This window comes from Histoplasma capsulatum, genomic scaffold (genome assembly GCF_000149585.1).
Source record: "Histoplasma capsulatum NAm1 scaffold_4 genomic scaffold, whole genome shotgun sequence".
Classification (NCBI taxonomy): domain Eukaryota; kingdom Fungi; phylum Ascomycota; class Eurotiomycetes; order Onygenales; family Ajellomycetaceae; genus Histoplasma; species Histoplasma mississippiense.
Genome location: NW_001813979.1, coordinates 2337209 through 2353965, shown reverse-complemented (window position 1 = coordinate 2353965; position 16757 = coordinate 2337209). Strand labels below are relative to the sequence as shown.

The following is a 16757-nucleotide window of genomic DNA, read 5'->3' as shown; positions in this document are numbered from 1 at the left end:
TGTTGCATAAGCTTGCGGTACTTCTTTGACCGTTTTGCCCTCATCGATGCGGTTCAATCTCCGCTTATAGGAAGTTTGGAATTCTGGAGAACAAGAAAATAGAGGCGAAATGTCCAAACACATCGCCCAGCGGTTTCTGAATTCTTTCCAAACTCGGAAATATTTGATGCCAAGAAGTATAATTGGCTGAATTAAGGTTAGTGTAGAGTTTAAATCTGCACTAGCCACTTCTGGACCTTCCTCTGGACTACTCAACAGACAAGTATATGTTCTGCGGGAAACAGCATGCTATCTACAACAAGGCTAATTATTTAAGGATAGACGAGTGTGGAATCCCAAAGGCAAACGCAAGTCTGGCCTGGGCAATATTATGCAGGAGCAATAGGCATGAAAAACTGAATTCATACAGAAGCAGTTGAATTAAACTAAAACCTCCAAAATGTGAATATTGGAAGCTGTCTTTCAAACGAAGACCATCCTTAGACACATCTACATACATGCCCTACATATGAAGTTTGTAGTTACGAAACAGCCGGTGCCAGAGGCAGACGCAGAGGCAGACGCGGACGCCGAGGTTGGAATGTCACCTCATCTAGATGCATTCAAGTGCCAACGCGAGCGTGGTGAGCGAAGCACGCTCGTAAACAAAGAGGGCTTTCCCAACAAACATTGAGATACGTATTGTACAGGAAAATAAACCAAGATCTGTTTTTTCAAGTACATAAGAATATATTGGGGAGTTTTCTTTGTTCATCAATGCCAGATTTCATATCGTCATTCACTGGGCCAACAAAATATGTATGTACAGTACAACCCAAAGAGAACCCAACACATACATAAGTCTTCGGAAAAATTAATCATAATAGTGAAAATCATCACGGTGGGGGGAAAGTCTAATACTAAACTCGATGGGGGAAAGTTATGTTCCCCTAGGATATCTCATTTAATCGATCTCATCGTCGAAGTGAAAATACGCATTAGGGAAGGTTCAAGGTCATGTTGGATAGTGCCGTTATGTATACATTTGTCTTTTTTGTAATTGACGTTGTTTGATGGCGTTTTTGGTTAATTGGATTACTCGAAGCAAACGGCCAACTGAGGCAACATATCTGGTTGTCCTATTAGCTAGCCGTTGTATTCGAGGTGCTTGTTGCACAACGTCCTTTATAGCCTGCCACCAATGTACGCAGAAGTCAGCAAGAAAACGGTGTCCAAGGCGATAGGCTTGAAATTACCGAGAATCAGAGTTCGAAAGAGCTATTGTGCTGTACTGATTGGGGAATAACCATCGGTCGTGGGGAGTGGAGATGGTGAACTAACGTCTTTTTGTGAAAAAACCTGGGCTGGCACCTCCGTCTTTCCCTCACGCCACTAATAGTAGCGTCTGCTTGTGTATCTCATAATTCGATACACCGCTGGGATCATTCATTTTTTTTGTTTCATACACCTCCCAATAACCACGCTGATATCGTCCATCTTGCCTAGAATATTTCTCAGCAACAGGTAAACTCTCAAATGTTGTTCATGGTCCGGGGTGAAAAGGGAGACTGGGATGGATAACGACATACCCCCTTCAATAGTCAAACCCTCTTCTATAGCTTTCTCCATGTACGGACTTTCTGCAAAAGGATCCTGCGCGATATCTTTCGCAGCCTGGAGAAGTTTTCGAGCAGCATAGACAATCGCACCGCCTCCATCGGGAGCGCGATGAGAAAACATATCATCATCTTTCTTGCCAGAATCCCATTCATCCAAACTATCCAGCACCACCTTCAGAACTTCATGTTCCCACAAATTATCGACGACGCCATCGGACACCGCCAGGACGAGGTCTTTCTCCTGCAACTCGATCTGTGCTGATTGCGCGTTTTCCTTGGGCGTGTCTACGCTGTTCGTGCCCAGCTGCATGGGACAGTCAAACCAATGCCACTGACCCTCCGTTTTGAATATGACTCGTTGTTCGCTTGGCCGGATGACGAGCAGTTGGCAATCGCCCAGAGTCGTTACGTAGAGCATGGGAGTGGGTGTGCCAGAGTTTATGGTATAGTGTAGCACGGCTGTGGTGGAAGTTGTTGTGCCCAGCCACTCGTTCGGAGTCGAAGTCGCCTCGACAGTTTGTTCATAGGCGCGTTGTAGATAGGAGACGTTATCTGGAGTGGAGTCCCCGTTCACGTTCCGCTCCACCTCCAAGGCCCAGAAATGAAGGATAAGCCTGGACCACAGCCTGGAAGGTATATAGAAATAGCAAAAGCTAAGATTCAGCTACGCGCTTCTCCTTTTTTTCCTGGCTACAGAAAAAGGGACCTGAATTTTTTCTCTTACGCTGCATGGCCTTGCGGCCTGGTAGCCCAAGCTCCTACACCGTCATTCACGCCTAGGTAATTGTCCGATACAATAACTGCATCGTCGCCGTTCGTCAGGCCCCTGATCAATTGTCCACCTACAGACAAGCGTCTATCCTGGCTTCGGAAGTGAGTTGTCAAGGGGTCGGAGAAAGACGTGGACGGGTTTGATACGAAGGGGGGCGGGAATGGCCGAGAATGTCTTTTGGGACACAGGGCATAGCCAGTTTCGAAGTGAAAGGGAAAACTGCCGGCGTGATGGAGGGGGCCACTTTCAGGAAGAGGAGTTGCGATGCCATAGGTGGGTGCTGTAGCTCTATAGGTGGCTATACCACGACGGAAGAGGCATGCTGTTTGCCGCTTGGAGGGGGATTTGGATGAACATATAGCGGAGCAAGAGGAAGGCTTGAGGGGGGAGAGATTGAGGATCATGCCAACGGAAGAGGATTTTCCTCGCTTGGCCGCGCGGAGGAAGACCGGTCAGTACATCCTGGAAATTATTGATTATCGGAAAGAGATAGGAAGAAGAGGGGGAAGATATTTGGAATGGTTGCAGCGGGGTAGAGTGTCTCTTAAGCCGGTGCTGCTGAGTGGGACGGGATGGAGGGCGATATCACAAAGGCCAGGCTACATAAATACATGGTGTCAGCAAGAAACACCTACATTGCATAGTTATATTTAGCTGAACCACACCAACGCTTAGCCAACAACTATGAGTGCGAGAGACCTCACAAACTAACTGGCCATGCATCATTATTCCTGGTTCTCTTGAATTGCTAATGTAATCATACAGGATGTGAATGTTTCGCCTCTGCTAAAGAAACGTTTATGCTTGAACTTGGAATGAAAGCTGCCCAATCTACAGCGGATAAAATTCTACTGCCTCTTTCTTAGTTATAACCAGAATAGAATGCTTCTTGACTGCAGTCTGGTACTTTGCTGGACAGGCAAGAAAAGATAGAGTTTCGTATCTCAGTGTGTTGAAGTTTACAATACTTTCTAAGCGCCGCGTCCTACCCGCCAACTAAAATTAAAAACGACTCCTGTCCAACCCCACAGAATGCAATAGAGACACCCAATCGATAATAAATCGATAATACTATTTTCCGACTGAACAATGCTTTTGGCCTTGCGGCATAAGGATCTGCTCAAATCCCAGGCCCATTTCTGTCCTTTGGAGCCTATCACTCGAGAAATTGCCCTTTAAGGGTTGTATGAAACTCTTATCCATCAATCCCTTGATTGAAAGATGGGAAGCTGGATATTCAGTGTTCAACGCGTCCCGGAACTGTGTGGTCCCTTGCCTTCAAAACCCCAACTCTTCCCAATCTTTCAAAATGATATGAATGGTGTGGGCCGGTTATTTTCCTCTCCGGATCGAGGACTACTAACTAGTCAACCTTGAGTGTATCCCAGGCGGCTGGTTGCAGTTCACTTGCTTTAGAGAGTCTCTATGCTGGCCAATATGTGCTTCTGATCCTCAGTGCTGCTCTCTCTTCTGAAAAAAAAAAAAAAAAAAAAAAAAAAAAAATGCGGAGCCTTCCTATTTCTATACCAGTCTGTTCTAATTTTACTACTTAATGGATGTTGAGGGCACCAATTTCTCCCTTACTCTAAGCTCTTTCACTTCTCATTGTCGCCGCCAACAATGTCGCGGCTTGGATATAAAAGGGCGCTCATTTCCTGCCATGAGATTCTTCAAATCAACCGTCGCAGAATTTGTTCCATTGTTGAAATGATAGTGTAACTATCGATTGGATGCTGCGTCATATGGGACAAAACAACACTCCACCAGCACGCTGGTGGCTGCTCACACTGCCATGGAGATATCACGACGATGGGTATAAGAGGCTTGTTGGAATGCAACATGGTGAAGGGGCTATTGGAGGCAGATGACTATGTATTTGCTTGTTCGTGAGTAACTGGTTATGCATATTCAAGAATATCTCATCTCAGTGGAATATCATGAATCATCCAACCCGTATGCTACACCGGCAAATGCGCCATTAAAGCAAATTGTAAAATTAATCAAGCAAGGTGGAAGGAATATGGACAAGGTTTCCAAGCAACCGCAGTTCTGGGCAAAGATGAGAAGACTTCCAGAAAATCAAATGCGGAGTATGTTGGGAGATCCAGCAACTGAAACTTCACAGTCTTCATCAGAAAATCACTGAGTTATGTGATTGATGCCTCCAGAAACAAGTTCTGTGCAAAGCTTGCTGTCTTTGCAATCAAAACACATAACCTGAGAATCTGCTTCCAATTCAGATCTCACCCCAGCACATTCAGCATGTCTGCAGACATAACAGAACAGACAATAGACTCAGTTTTCACAAAGTCTATTCTTCTTTCCACAGCAGAGCATGGAATGCTTAAAACTTCACGGTGTAAAATATTGAATCTGCAGAATTGTTGAGTAATACTGCTCTTGAAAAATAAAAGAAGATTGTGACAGTGTCAATGCACTCTTGGAACTGCAAGACCTGAAGATCAGATTCAAAGTTTCTGATGACAAACCAATAGGAGGTAACGTAATCAACCACTCAACGCCCGTCTACACTCAACGCCCGCTATTTTGCCACCACTACAATGAAATCTTTTCATTAATATCTCAACAACGCAATTAGATTTTAATATGATATATTATATGATGAAAATATATATAGAAAATTACATATAAAAATATATAGCTAATTCAAAAGATGTTTGTTGGGCTTAATAACTCGCCCGGAACGCGAAATCTTGGGTGGAGGCAGATTCAATGAGCAGGCAGCGGTCAAATCCGTAGGGGTTGCAATATCATCCGGACCCCCCGGCGGCGGACCCGCGGGCAACCTGGCAGAGCTCTGAAAACGCGATTTAGCCACTCTTTGCGAAATCGAGGGTCTGATTTCCCGATTAGGAAGGTGATTTTTGGACCCCCGAACCTGGCCCCCCCCCAACCGCGATTGCTGCCGCGCAGCAGCTCGTTCTTCCTTTTCCTTTTGCTCTTGGGCCTTCTTTGCATCCCTAAGCTCCCTGTCAATCTGCCGTTGAGCGGCTCTTGCGGCCTTATCCATCTCCTTTTGCTCCTTAGCTGCCTGGCGAGCTGCCTCCCGCTCCATTCGCTGTAACATGATATCTGTCTCCTTCTGCTCCTTAAGAATAGCGTGTTGCAACTTGGCATCCTCCTTACGAGCCTGTTCATCCTTTTTGGCGGCCTCTGCGGCAGTCATCTGCTCGCGGATGCTCTGCACCTTTGCCGGTGAAAAGAACTGTGCCAATGACGGATTTGAAGAATCTAGCAACCCCATTGCCCTGCCACGCTTGCGACGTCTTCTTTCCTGATTTCTGGGTCGATATTGCGCGTCTGGGGGGGTGCAAGGGCGTATTGCAAGCTTTTTAAGAACCTGTTCTGGATCAAATGGATGTAGGCCAACCGCAGCGAACGCGGATATAATATTTGAGGATGTAACTGATTCCTTCCAAGCAGCATCAAATAGCTGCCAAAAAGACCTCTTTGTAGTGCGTACAAATCCCATACCGGTTCTCATTCGCTCATTCAAATGCTTAGAATATGATTTGCTCAATGGTCCAAATATCCCAACATCTAGCGGTTGTAATCGGTGTGTAGAGTGGGGAGGAAAGACAGCAAGTAAAATCTTATGCTGAGCCGCGTAATTGATGAATGCCATATTAACATGGGATGAGTGGCCATCTAATATAAGAAGCCTGTATCCACGCCCTGCTTTCTTTTTTGTATGAGGTTCAAAGATCTTCTTTAACCACATTAACCCATATTCATCATTGCTCCATCCATTCTCTGAAGCAGCAAAGTAGACCTGATCCTTTTTGCTATCAAAATCTTCCAGCCAAGTATCTTGCATATCCCTTGATTCCCCTTGATATATGAGAGCAGGTGGGAGTGAGGTTCCATCGGCGCAAATTGAGGCAAGCAGTGTAATGAATTCGCGGCAGCCATCCTGGCTGGCACCTATTGTACGGCCGGATTTGAGCGCATTAATTGATACAATACGCTTGAGGGTGTGGATGAAGCCCAATAGGAATCCTTTTTCATCGAAGTTGTAGATATTCCCAGGTTCAATATTGTATTTAGTGATCTTTTCCTGTAGCTGCAAATCAACAATAAATTAGCAAGATAAAAGTAAGAAAAGCAGTAGAGAAAAGCAATATATACAAGATCAAAATAATGCTTAAAGTATGTAGAATTGTCCGCAATCTTGCGTTTTTGGTCGATATTTCGCAGGTAAACTGACTTGATTACATCCTTGTGGCGTTGACAGAACCTTGCCACCCAGTTGGCTCCAATAGGTTCTTTTAATATCTCAACAACAAGATTATGAAGGATTTGGGGCGTACAAGGGAAACCGCGATCTGCCAATCGATTGATATGAAAAAGGAGTCGATTTTCTTGCGAATTTGTGAGGATTTTGCGGTGGATAGAGGTTGCTTCCTTTCTTGACGTTTGAACACCTCTATAGCGCCGTGAGAGTGTATAACGACTGATTCCATATTTCTCAGCGGTCACAGTGTAATTAGGAACCAATTGGGCATTCAAATCATCAATCGCGGACAATATAACTGCCTCGTGGTGCATCTTGTGGGTGTTTGAAGATGGATGAAAAAATGAGGATTGGGTGGGCGTTGAGTGTAGACGGGCGTTGAGTGGTTGATTACGTTAGTCAAAGAGAAGCTAAGAAGAACTTCATATTTGATAGTTATTCAGAAGTGGAATTAATCGTGCCAAGTACACACTCTCTCCCTCATTACCTCATGTAAAAATACCCTATTAGAACTACTCCTGTTATATCTTGAGGTCCTTATGTGCTTAAGGCTAAAAGGCTTGCTTGGAATGGCCAAGAGTAGTAATATGAAAAATAAGACAAGGATATTCTTCAAGAGGCATTGCCGCATTGGATAAAAAGCTTCTCTTTGTTGGTTCAAAGTCAGCGCCTGAACATAAGAACAACAAACCTCTAAGCAGTATAAATGTTTCCTCTGGCAAAATAATGGTAGATGACCTTCAAGATCATTTTTTGATGTCCATACAGAAAGGAGACCGTGATCTGATGCAGCAGAACCACAGCAAAAGCGAGCTTGTGAAGTTCACCCAGATGATGTCATGGAGGAGTTGTAGAGCGGAGTGCTAGCTTGACACACCGATAGATAGTTATCGAGCCCAGTAGCCTTCCACGGCATATCTATAGCCCATGCCATATTCGATTTTGATTGCCGCAGATAACTGGCCCCGTGTTCCTCGTACGAAATTGGATTCCAGCATGGTCAACAGGCCAAAAAAAAAACAAATTGACAACATCAGAGCATACGCGGTTTTCTTTTATGAAACAGCTGGACTGAGTTGAGAAGAGGCAAAGCAACATTCAACAACTTTTATCCCGACCCTACAGAAGCCCTATCCTGAAATCCTTACCGAGATCCAGAGCATTGCGGATGGAGCAGGGCCTGGACCAAGGCGACATTCTCACCCTCAATATCCGTAGCGAAATTTCACTAAAATATTACGAGGACTCGCGGGTAAACAAACCACCGTTGATCACTGATAGATGCACAGGACTTGCGCAGTTGTCAGCAGATGGCTCAATGTTAACCCTGGCCCAGAACCGGTAATGAATCGAAGAACTGCAGGACGGGATGATCATCTTACTATCACTCAGAATATAATTGCAAGTGCAAGCACAGCCATATTCCTGAATCACCTGGAGCGCTTGATCGAAGCTTTTTGTGTACTGGAGGAGCCAACGCGGCATGATATGCGTCGGTAGTCTGTCAGTAGTCTTTGCTCCCGCCCGCAATGCGTTGTCGCATAACCCAAACCCATGCGAGTTCATACCAATTTTGCCCACAAGGCTTGCCTCGTTCACAAACTGCATGCGCATTCCGCCATCAGTCAAAATGTCCATAGGTAAATTTGCCGACATTGAGATCTCACTGCGAGGAATTTCCATGACCACTCCCCTTCCGCCGTCATCTTCAGAGCAGGCGTCATCTGACCCCAGCGCCAAATGAAAAAAGTGGACGAAGTCCTTTGTTGCGCGCACCAATCATGTGAATTTCCCCCAGTCTTTCTCAGATGGTCCAATATACAATCATCCAACATCCAACTCCTTCACACGCCTTGTGAGAATAACAGAGTTGACCCAGAAGGACATCAACGCGAATTTACCCTTAACGACCAAATCTGTTATAAAGCGCCTTAAGGACCAGCAGGACGCATCATATAGCATTTGTCGAGATCGACCTACAGGCGCCAAGGGGATGGAAAAGATGTCAACTCTTGCAACAATTGTAGTGGAATTTGATGCTGTCGGCGGGAAATGTAAAGGAATGGCGACAATGGGCCGGCCATGTGAAGACTAGTTGCAGAGCAGACATTTTAGATCTCAGGGAAATATGGATTTGTGTAGTTGGGTCATTTTTGATTAGGAATTATTGATATTCATACAGTCACCGAAACATCCAGACACAACTTGAGAGGAGGGGAAAATGTATTAGCGGAAATATAGTGCACATCCACTAATAGGAAACGTACCTAAGATCAAAGAAAACAAGTAGTTGCTGTGGGTCAACTTATCTATAAATAGAAAGCTGATAGCAAAAAGCATGTCAGATCTGGGAAACTGTTGACACGCAGTATAATGGTCTAAGTCTCGTTCCCATCACAGGACCCATCTTGAGAGCTCCCACTGTCATAACCGTAATCGCCACTTTCGAGTTTTCGCAGGAGATCTCTTACAGTATCGGGATCGCGTTTAGAGGGATCCTTCTGAAGGAGATGGTGAATAATGTCTCCGATCAACATCCTGAAACTAATGTTTTTTCCTAAGCAACGATTTTCACTTAGATGATCATCAATCAGGAGGAGTTGACCATCATCATCATGATCTAAGTTGGATTAGCACATACAATCAATGAAGACATGTGATTGATACTACACACTCAAGTAATCACGCTGATCATATTCTTCGAAGAAATTCTCGCCGGCTAGACCGTAAAGAAGCTATAGGGAGCATAGATCAATACTTGCTGGGCATAGATTGCGAGACCGAAGCCAGCAACTTACCACGCAGCCTAAACTCCAGAAATCTGACTCTGCGGACGCACACCGTCCTTCTTCATTCTCAGGCGCCTGGTAGTATTTGGTTCCCCAGACCTTCATCTTTGTCGGCTCCTCAAAAGTTGCGATTATATAAGTTTTGTATTGCACACATGGATCATCAGAAGAAAAACGTACATAAGCCAAAGTCGATGAGGTCTACTTTGGACATATCTTCTTTATCTGTCAACAGCCCAATCTCCTCATGTTGAACAATATACTTCGGCAAATTTGGGGGTAAACTTGGCGCTTCCCCCTTTTCACCGATGTAAAAAATATCCACGTTGCAGTCGCACATGAACGAATTGTGGAGGGCCTCAGAAGTGAAAGGCATCCTTATGCAGTCCTAGAACAACATTCTTGCTAGTTATATCTATATTAAAAAAAAAAAGTCAATATTCGCGCGGCCCGTGTAAGTCTCCCATGTAATGCCAACGCACTCACCCCCATGATGGATGCCCAACTGATGAAGAGTTAACACTCGATTCACCAGACAGCTTATAAAGGTCGTTACTGTAGATATGTTTGATGGAAAGGGGATTTCGCTGTTCTCTCGGTCGTGTAGACTTGACCCTACAGGATCCATGGCTAGACATAGATATTCGAGATTGTTGATATGTTTGTAGAAGAATGCAGCGCGCAACTTTCCTAGCTTTTTGAGAATCCTCATTTCAGTATTGTCACGGGTACTGTACTTAAGTGTGAGAAATTTCAGTGCGAGACATACACATTTTTGGCCAGCCAGACAGTCGAGAAGGAGCCGTAGCCCAGCTTGGCGACAATTTTGAAGGAGATCGTGTCTCCGCTTTGAAGCAAATCCTGTCCACCCTTCACATCACCCAGCAGAACGGGACAGAAATCGCCATGCTCATATACAGACAGACTCTCAGAGTTATAACCATCTGGCCCACGCGTAAACCACCCCGGAGTGGGTGATCCCGGCCGACGCTTGACTCGGCTATGGAAGGAAGTCATGGCAGCCAGCTGGTTGAGTCTGTACTTGGAATGATGCATTGTTAAGGGAACTTGTTTTGTTGTTTTACTTATTGAGTGTGGTTTTACTGTTCGTTGCTTTTCCTGTTCTTCTTCTTCTCTTTTTTTTTTTTTTTTTTTTTTTTTTTTTCAGCTTCTTTGTTTTGTGTCTCTTTCGTGATATTGATTCCTAGTATATTGAAGTTTTTGTACTTGTATATCTTCCCTAGGTCATAATAATAGCTAGATATTCAATTTACTACCCGGTAGTTGATTGATTTTTTATCGCTTCATATGTCACTAAATACTACTTCTGCCACTGTAGCTACTTAAGAGTTTTCTATAATTGTCATGGTGGAACCATATGGATGTGTATTAGCATGTCGGCAGCTGAGGCATTTATATATGTGCGGTGCGCTATTTAGTCCGTGATAGGCAGCCTAGGGCCAACAGAAGCGTATCTTCTAAAATAATACAATGATAAAAGAATGATTTATAAAAGTTTGTGATGATATCAATCATTTTAATAATACATGGAAATTTTGCTATATTGATGGTTTTTTGCGACTGATTTTCAGGGTGGCTTGGAAAAAATCAAATCTGTCCTCCACAATAACTGCAGCCTGACAACACTTCTCTGTTCACAAGTGTATCACAGCATTTCCTATTTGACGATAAATAAAAATACAGCCCCAAACTGGCGATTTGACATTGATCAACTCCAGCATACGCACTGGCAGTTATACCACACACACAGAGAGAGAGAGAGGTGGGGGGAGAGAGAGAGAAAGGAAATTTTAATGGAAGCAAGAGCTGGTATTTTAAATCCCCCGAGCTGCTTGACGACGACTAATTTATTGAAAACAACGTCCATGTCAAACCTCTGCCTGCTTTCCTTCAGTTCAATTCCCAACCCTCATCCCAATATCTCCATCATAAATCGTGAAATTAAATTACCAGAAAATCAAATACACTGGAAAAAGAATAGTTCCGGGCACTTACATCATAATCGCAAATCTCCATCCTGCACACAACTGTCCTTCCCTATGCGTATTGGAGCGTCCCCATTTCTTTCTCGCATTGCACAGTGTTGAAAACAGGAGGGAGAAGAATGGAATAAAATAAAATAGACAAAGAAAATCCCCTTCCTTGGTCACAGACTAAACCATTCACCTCTCCCTACACCACCCCCATAATCTCCCGATACGCTAGAGCCTCCTGATGAAAAACCTCCGCACCAGCCTTAACTTCCATATACACTTCAAAAAAACTCAACACCACCCCTTTCCTAACACTGCATAACCCCGCAAATAACGCGCAGCCCAACTGCGCACACCGTCTCGAGAAGTTCTCCGTAGGGTCCATTATCACTACAGCCTGCTGCTCGCGATGCCCCTGCCCCTGCGCAAGCCCTTCTTCGTCCAACCATGGCGGGCCATAATACTGCCCAGCAACTTCGACATCGCATAGAACGCTCATCCGCGCACTGCATGGGCACGTGCGGGCGAACTTGAGAGTGCATTTGCGCGCGCAGGAACAGTAACCGAAGCAGATGCAGAGCTGGTCCCGGACGTACTGGCGCAATGCGCGTTTTCCCTCGGTGCGTCTGTACTCGCCGACGGAGATGCCGTTGAGCATGGCGTAGGCTGCTTCGCGGTTTGCTTCGGTGCGGCGCCGTTCGGGGAGCAGGCGGTGCATCGAGAGTGTTGCGGCCGATGAGGCGGAGGAGGAGGTGCTGGAGGAAGCGACGCTGTTTTGGCGGCTGATTGCGATTATTGCTGTTGGAGGCGGGATTGGAGTTGGTCTTGCCATTTCTACCGCGGCGTACTCGTAGTGGATATTGCTGCTATCATCGTTCCTGTCCGCGGGCCTTTGGAACCCGAGATACTTCTCTGACAGCATGGCAAGCACCATGCATGGTGCTTCTTTATAAATGGGATTCAGACCGATCAGCTCCCTTGCGAAGGGTGAATTGGGGTCAAAGACTATCATTTCGACATGTCTGCGATACTCCAGCACGTCATCTCGGTGACAGTATCCGTCGCTGTCGTTGGCAACAAAAGCCTCAACCGCATTCTGGACGTAAGAGGCCTGTTTCATGCAAATGAGCTCTTGATCGAGAATGTTGCAGATATCCTCTGACGTCAGCAGCCGTTTGCAGGCCTGGAAGATCATGCTGACGTTGCTTGGTCCTGGGAGGTATTGCCCAGCAGAAGATACGGATCGATAGTTGTTCTGGCCCATTCGCGTCGTTCCACCATCGTTGTCCCGTCGGAAGCTCTCAGAGAGTTGCACGTTGGTGATTTCGATGTTCAGTCGTGCATAGAGTGCATAGAACAGATCTTCGATGGTCTGGAGGAGCTGCGCGTTGGAATCCTGAGCCATCTGGTCCTCGACCTGCTCGATGTGGAATTTTATGCCACTGTGCGCATCGTCAAGCTGAGGATGAAAGTTAGTCCAGAGCAAGAACATCAGGATGTTAGTTCTTGATATGTTTCATGCATCTTCTGCTCTCGTAAAGGGGTAGATGGCGTGACTTACCTCCACACCGTACGCCATCAAGATGATGAAAACGAACTTGGCAATGCCATAAATCTTAGAATACACGGCTACGATACGGTCACGCCTTTCCCTGGCCTGCTGCAGCAGTTCACTATCTTTGGAAGAGTCAGGGCGCATATCAAGCGGCTGGACACGTTTTGGTTCCTGTATCATGCTGCTGGAAGGGTGGAAGTTGTTGTATGGTTTGTATGATGTGGGAAGACAAGAATGAAGGGATTTTAACGAGATTGGAAGTCAGTGTTGGCGATATCGCATGTCAAACCCGTTGTTTAGATATCTGTTATACTCTTCGGTGTGTACTTGGTGTTTGTGTTCAGCCAGTTAGGGGATAAGGCAAGAGTATAGAGAAAGGGGAGGGGGTTGAGGCGGGGCGGGGGCCTCTGGTAGAAATGGCAGTCAACGGCAAAACGCAACCTTCATCGATGCCAGGCGACAGTGACTCTTTTTGTTCCCCAGCCTCCCTCAAGTGTAGCTTTGTATCTTACTGTATTCACTCACTGGCCATTAAGGATGGGTATTTTGGTTGTCTAGGCCTCCTTGGGGTGTCAAAAAGGAGAGGCTGTCGGGGGTAGCGAAGGGAGTGAATAGGTATAGCCTATTTAATACACATGCATTGTGGCAACAATGAGTAGGGGAGGGGTGCTATATCAATTGGTAATGACTTTGTGATATACTATAGCAATCTCAGTGACATTTACTTCGCTAACTTATATATGAAGTTAAATAGTGCAATGGAGGAGGAAGACTTCCCCAATAGAGCAAAACTAAATACGTATATTAATATATACCCCTCGAGGTTCAACAATAGCGAGCATCAGTAAAAGGTAGGCCAGACACAATCCATTTCAGAGCTCTGGTCCATCGATGCAAGAGTCAATTGAATATCCTAAATTTCCGGATGGCTGGGGATATTGAATCTGTTCTCCCCAAAGTGGACATGAATTTGCTTTGAGAAAAGAATAAGATGTATCCAGAGTTCTTGTTATCAGTGAATTGAAATGTTGGGTGACAGCATTGAATTTGAGTGTTATTGTACGTTAAAGAGTGGTTTAAGGAGAAGCTGCAGTAGCAAAGTCAGATGAAAAATTGCAGAAACACATATCTAGGAGACACAAGTACAAGAGAGATTGTGATCTAAACTATTTCACCTGTACTTACCCTCAAGCAAGTATATGGACAGCAAGATTTTCCAAGGAGATGTGGAAAATTAAAACAGAAAGCATCGGAAATCCAACAAGTTGTATTATAATCAAGTCTCTATAGGTAGTTATAAATTTGTCACGGTATGTTATAAGAGAAGTGAAATATGGACCCAGGAATATACGAAGGAAAATGAACAGCAACAAAGGCAAAAATTTGCGGAAAAACTTGAGAAAAACATATTTTCAAAACGAAGATAGCCGCCCAGTATAGCCCACCTCAGCATGAACTTGTATCAAAGGAAATAATAAAATAATAATGCCACCTCCATCCGCAAAAACTAAGACGAACTGTGCTTTTGTTCTTCTCGACAATATGTATATAGAAAATTGGGGTTTTTTTCTGTTTGGGAGGGTGGTCGGGGGAGAGATCAGGAATAGTGACGATAGAAATTAGCCAAAGAGGTCAAAATAACCAAGGTTTGGCTATCAATAGCTGATTCTGGTTTTCATCAATCTAGAATCTGCAAAACCCGGACCCCATTAACATGTGAAAAGAATATATATAAACAGGAAGGAAATAGCAGGTAAATAAAAAGAAACAACTGAAAATAAAATAGACAAAATGGCGAGTACTAGTATGATTCCGGGTAGAGATAAGGGGGAATGCGAAGAGCGCGCGAGATGCGTAGATCGATAGATAATGGCCGTCGGGAGAAAAATATGTTCGACAGAGGTTGATGAGACCAGGGTCCTTAGAGCTCAAGCGACAGCAGCATTCGGGGCAACTTTTACTATGCTTTTTTCATCAGTTTCTCGCGGACTCCCACCACCCTTATTCGAGCTCTCTAGCAGTTTTGACTCCGCAGCTTGCAGTTTCTCCTTGATTTCCGAGATCTCCTGTTGTAGCGACTTGATGTAAACAATTGCCATTTCAACGGTGCTTGCCTTGCTGATAGTTTGAGTTGAACTTGGTCTATCTGATGATTTGCTGGTGGCCCCATCGCCTCCATCAATGCCGACCTTGTCTGCTTTTTCCCTCTCTCGTATTAGTGACGGTGGCAGTAAGCTTTCGATCTCTTTGAGCGCGGTATTGATGCGATTTCGGCGACCCTGTTCGGCTAGTTTATGATTCGTCCGTTTGGAACTCAGGTTTTCGGCCAATGCGTTAGGATAAGAGACACCTGGGAGAAGAGTACCCTCGAGGATATGTTGGTAATTGGATTTCGAGGCGAGGTAAAGAACTGATGTTTCCGTGTTGATGCCCACTACGGTTGAGAAGTCAGTTAGATGTTAGGCTCATATACAGGCAGGGAAAGAAACGGAAATAGCCACCGCAGGAGGATACTTACCATCGCCATGAATTAAAGGTTGAATGCTGGGACTAATTTTCGGCCGCAATGCCGGGCTAACCTGCGAGGAGCTAACACTTTGTCGCTTCTTGGACACCCTGCCATTCAGTTTCGAATCCGTCCGCTTGAGACCGACTGGCCCAGTTGGAGATGCCATAGCGTTGATTTGAGGGCTTGGGGTGACGGAGGTGATATATGGACGTTCTGAAGATCCATTGTTGGCTGGTTTCAACCTTAGCGTCTGTTCTGCTACGATTTTTGGGGTTGTTTCACCGCTCGTCACTATTATCCCGGATGACGCGGTAGCGAGTTCAGAATTCGAGGATGCGGCTTCGGGTAACGACATATCTTCCATCGTCTCATCAGGATATTCATTGACAGTGAGGCCTCCGCTTCTTGAGAATTGGTTCTTGGAGTTTTGCGGCGTAGGCTGGGATTGGCGCTGCAAATTCATCAGAGTAGCAGGAGTTGCGGCCTCGCGGGATATTGCTTCCGATCTAGAGTCTTGCGTTCCTATGCACGGGGATTTTGCCGATCGGGGAAGTGCAGGCGGTGGCATCAATGGCTCTGATAAGGGCTCTGGGGAAACAGAATCCTGTCCGGAACTTTCCGTACTTCCTGTATGGCGATATCCATCGATTTGTTTCACTGATGGTCGACTCGAGCTCTTGTCATGGTTCGCAAAAATGCCACTATCGGCAGATGGCCCGGATGTGCTGGGTTTTCGGCGGCTAAGAGGACGGACTGACGGAGATTGACGAGCTAGACGTGAACCAGCTCGATTTGAAAAGGACGACTTTGCCCGCTGTTTGCGCGACGTTCCTGGAGACGAGGGAACAGAGGTAATGGGAAGCTGATTGGCCATTTCTACAGGCGAGGATATAAAGCCCATATCGGGAGTGTGGGATGTGGTGCCATTGAAAATATACCCATTGCCATTGGAATTTCGAGCTTCTAGAGCTGGCGACGTAAGAGGTGTAAAGTATTCGCCAGGGACAGTGTATTCTGGAATGCAGAACTGTTGTTCTAAGGGGGTCATCGCGGGAGAAAGTGAGGGAGTGAAAGCGCTCTGTAAAATTTGTTAGAGTCAAATATCGGAGGGAATGGGAAACAAAATTTTTTTTTTTTTTTTCTCTTAATTTAAGTATCGAGTGGCCCTTTATTCATACCTGATCATCACTAGGTCTTGCGTAATGCTCATAATGTCTATGGTTATCCGTGTCCAATCGGAGACAGTCCCTGGGGGACTCCAGCATGCATCTCGGTGCTATTCGGG

The 16757-nt window shown here is 45.3% G+C and overlaps 6 protein-coding genes across 6 annotated transcripts; 1 reads left to right on the top strand and 5 right to left on the bottom strand.

The window, feature by feature from the left end:
• Positions 1–1371: 1371 nt before the first annotated feature.
• Positions 1372–2774, bottom strand: HCAG_04700 (conserved hypothetical protein; the record flags this gene model as incomplete). Its single annotated transcript, XM_001540810.1, has 4 exons — positions 1372–1415; positions 1446–1481; positions 1569–2224; positions 2323–2774. The coding sequence occupies 4 exons, from the start codon at positions 2772–2774 to the stop codon at positions 1372–1374; spliced, it is 1188 nt and encodes a 395-aa protein (XP_001540860.1).
• A 1435-nt stretch (positions 2775–4209) lies between these two features.
• HCAG_04699 (predicted protein) lies at positions 4210–4529 on the top strand (the record flags this gene model as incomplete). The annotated part of the gene is made up of 3 exons (XM_001540809.1): positions 4210–4256; positions 4380–4460; positions 4496–4529. 3 exons carry the CDS (start codon positions 4210–4212, stop codon positions 4527–4529), a joined length of 162 nt encoding a protein of 53 aa, XP_001540859.1.
• A 348-nt stretch (positions 4530–4877) lies between these two features.
• On the bottom strand, positions 4878–6939 carry HCAG_04698 (predicted protein; the record flags this gene model as incomplete). The annotated part of the gene is made up of 4 exons (XM_001540808.1): positions 4878–4926; positions 5152–5177; positions 5270–6454; positions 6520–6939. 4 exons carry the CDS (start codon positions 6937–6939, stop codon positions 4878–4880), a joined length of 1680 nt encoding a protein of 559 aa, XP_001540858.1.
• A 922-nt stretch (positions 6940–7861) lies between these two features.
• On the bottom strand, positions 7862–10431 carry HCAG_04697 (predicted protein; the record flags this gene model as incomplete). Its single annotated transcript, XM_001540807.1, has 9 exons — positions 7862–7899; positions 8008–8386; positions 8459–8601; positions 8893–8934; positions 9024–9245; positions 9300–9344; positions 9595–9802; positions 9901–9919; positions 10184–10431. The coding sequence occupies 9 exons, from the start codon at positions 10429–10431 to the stop codon at positions 7862–7864; spliced, it is 1344 nt and encodes a 447-aa protein (XP_001540857.1).
• A 1176-nt stretch (positions 10432–11607) lies between these two features.
• On the bottom strand, positions 11608–13143 carry HCAG_04696 (predicted protein; the record flags this gene model as incomplete). Its single annotated transcript, XM_001540806.1, has 2 exons — positions 11608–12867; positions 12970–13143. The coding sequence occupies 2 exons, from the start codon at positions 13141–13143 to the stop codon at positions 11608–11610; spliced, it is 1434 nt and encodes a 477-aa protein (XP_001540856.1).
• A 1748-nt stretch (positions 13144–14891) lies between these two features.
• HCAG_04695 (predicted protein) lies at positions 14892–16737 on the bottom strand (the record flags this gene model as incomplete). Its single annotated transcript, XM_001540805.1, has 3 exons — positions 14892–15397; positions 15482–16550; positions 16651–16737. The coding sequence occupies 3 exons, from the start codon at positions 16735–16737 to the stop codon at positions 14892–14894; spliced, it is 1662 nt and encodes a 553-aa protein (XP_001540855.1).
• Positions 16738–16757: the final 20 nt, after the last annotated feature.